We start from the raw sequence: 2469 nt of genomic DNA, 5'->3' as shown, positions 1-2469 counted from the left end.
CAGACGCCATTTTGCCAACGCATAATGCCTAACGAATAATCTATCCGTAGAGTCTCTATTCACAAGCCGGAATCTACTTGCCATGGTCGATCCCGCGTCAGAAGTCAGCATTATAAAATTTGTTATGAATTTTCTAATATCTGTGGTGTGATATATAAAGATAATATACATATTAATTTCAATAATATCTTTGCGATGAATTCTGTCTACGAATATTTAATAACTTAAGCGATATCAAATTACAGTAATGTTATATTCTTTACTGATTTAAATTATAATTAACTTTATAATTGTTGCGATTTACAGCGATGTCCACGAACGGTGTACAATATAGATCTATAGGTCTATAGACCAGTGGACTGTAGACATTCGGTTTACTTCCATCATTAAAGTATATGTTTCTCTGGGCTAAAACCGCGTCCATTAGCCGTAGCATTCGTTATACCATGTCGCGGTTTTAACATGTTTTTCGTGTATGTAAATATTTTAAGACGTATCATTCAGCTTTTCAATTTTTTTTTTTATTACCGGTATACACATAAAAAAATATATACTTTTAAAATATAACGAATAATTGACGTTACCTCAAAATTCAGAGTTAAAATACAATAGTCATTGGGGTGTGGTAATACGAAGTATCATAAAGTAGAACCAAGATTCAATAATTGAAGGAATATTATTTAATTGTATCTATTAATTGTTTAACGATACAAATGATTATCTTTGATATTGCTCGCTATTTCCGGCTCCCATCTATCGCCATTTAACAATAATTTCTCCTTGTTATATATGAGTTCTTCTCGTGTTTCTGTTGAATATTCGAAATTTGGGCCTTCTACAATAGCATCAACAGGACAAGCTTCCTGACAATAACCGCAGAATATACATTTGGACATATCTATGTCGTAGCGGATCGCGCGACGTGAGCCGTCGCAGCGCTCCTCGGCGTCGATTGTAATGGCTTGCGCTGGACAAATGGCTTCACACAATTTGCAAGCTATACATCGTTCTTCACCGGTTGGGTATCTGCGCAGTGCATGTTCGCCTCTAAAACGCGGAGACAGAGGACCCTTTTCAAATGGGTAGTTGATTGTAGCAGGCTCTTTAAATATGTGAGCCAAAGTCACCGCGAAACCTGTAAAAATACACAAAGTTTCAAAACCAATAATTATTCAAAACTGGTAGTAGTTGCATTACTTAAATTTTTTAAAGTGACTTGCATAAACTATAATGCGACCATTGCCAACTGCAAAGTTTTGTATTCGAATGTTGGAAACAAACTTCTTTTCCACTAAAGCGCTTAGCAAGCAAATATGTTTCATTAGAGTCGCAATTAGTATGGAAATAGGAGTTAAACTTTAAAAACTTGTACAGTTTTGCTCCACGAGAAATATGAATAAATTAAAGTGGAGCGACAAAAGAGAAGATAACTATAGAAAGAGAATATAATTCTAGGATAGCGTTTGCGAGGCCTTTAATCAGCAAATGGCCACCGAACCATCGCGCGTCGTAGGATTTATCTAGTGCATCTTATTTCTCGACAGTGTTTGCCTTACATTGCATTCTCACCCGTAATAAAAGAACAATAGAAACCTCGGATTAATTCCGTCCAGAAGATAGTTTGCGAAGCTCGGTCGAAAAAGTCTTTCATAGTCGTTGATGGCGGCTTATCATTAATGTATATAAAATTGACTTCGTATTTTGTGCGAGGATTGTAGTAAAACGGCGGATATGGAGGACATGGTTGGCAAGAACTGGGCGGGCATGACAAATTCTCTGGCGCACACGGATTACCACTACAACTTCTGTGAACATTGAACAAGGTTATGAGAGTCTTCTTATTATTTGTCTTGAACAAATGGTTTGTTATAAACATGATTCTTTTGGATTGTTTAGAAATTCAAAAGTATTATAAATATGCTCTTTTAATCAAAATGATATGCTCCAATGGTCTTTGGTTGAAAAAAAGAATCAACTTCATTCAACAACGTCAGGTTTTTATGTCAATAAAATTTACTTTTAAAAAATAACAAAAAGGTTTATTAATTCCTTTTATCTGTTAAACTCTCAGAACAATGTTAAAATAATTTAATGGGATATTTACCTCAGAACAATGACAAGCAATTCCATGATATTGAAATAAATTTATTATACACTAGCTGACCCGGTGAACTTCGTACCGCCTACCAGTCGATTCTTTACTTTTTTTTAATACTTATTTTGCTATTCGGGACAAAAAAAAGTTGAAAATTATAAAACACTCAAAAAAGAAAGTTGAAAAAAAAGAAAGTTTTCTAAAAAAATAAAGTTGAAAATTATAAAACACTCAAAATTCTTTCCATCGTTCCATATAACGTCACTCAATTGTTTTGTCTTTCCGGATCCCCTCCACTAACACTTAAACTTTATAGTATGGTATTAAAGTTCAAATTAACTTTTAAGTATTATTTCGAATATTTTGTTTAGGAA

The 2469-nt window shown here is 33.9% G+C and overlaps 1 protein-coding gene across 1 annotated transcript; it reads right to left on the bottom strand.

Moving 5' to 3' along the window:
• Window positions 1-657: 657 nt before the first annotated feature.
• Window positions 658-2007, bottom strand: LOC115444939 (NADH-ubiquinone oxidoreductase subunit 8-like). Its single transcript, XM_030170942.1, has 2 exons — window positions 1594-2007; window positions 658-1135 (listed from the first exon to the last, which is right to left on the bottom strand). Exons 1-2 carry the CDS (start codon window positions 1874-1876, stop codon window positions 702-704), a joined length of 717 nt encoding a protein of 238 aa, XP_030026802.1. The 5' UTR covers window positions 1877-2007; the 3' UTR covers window positions 658-701.
• Window positions 2008-2469: the final 462 nt, after the last annotated feature.

The sequence above is a fragment of the Manduca sexta genome, chromosome 27, assembly GCF_014839805.1.
Source record: "Manduca sexta isolate Smith_Timp_Sample1 chromosome 27, JHU_Msex_v1.0, whole genome shotgun sequence".
NCBI lineage: Eukaryota > Metazoa > Arthropoda > Insecta > Lepidoptera > Sphingidae > Manduca > Manduca sexta.
This window is presented reverse-complemented; position numbering and strand designations above follow the sequence as displayed.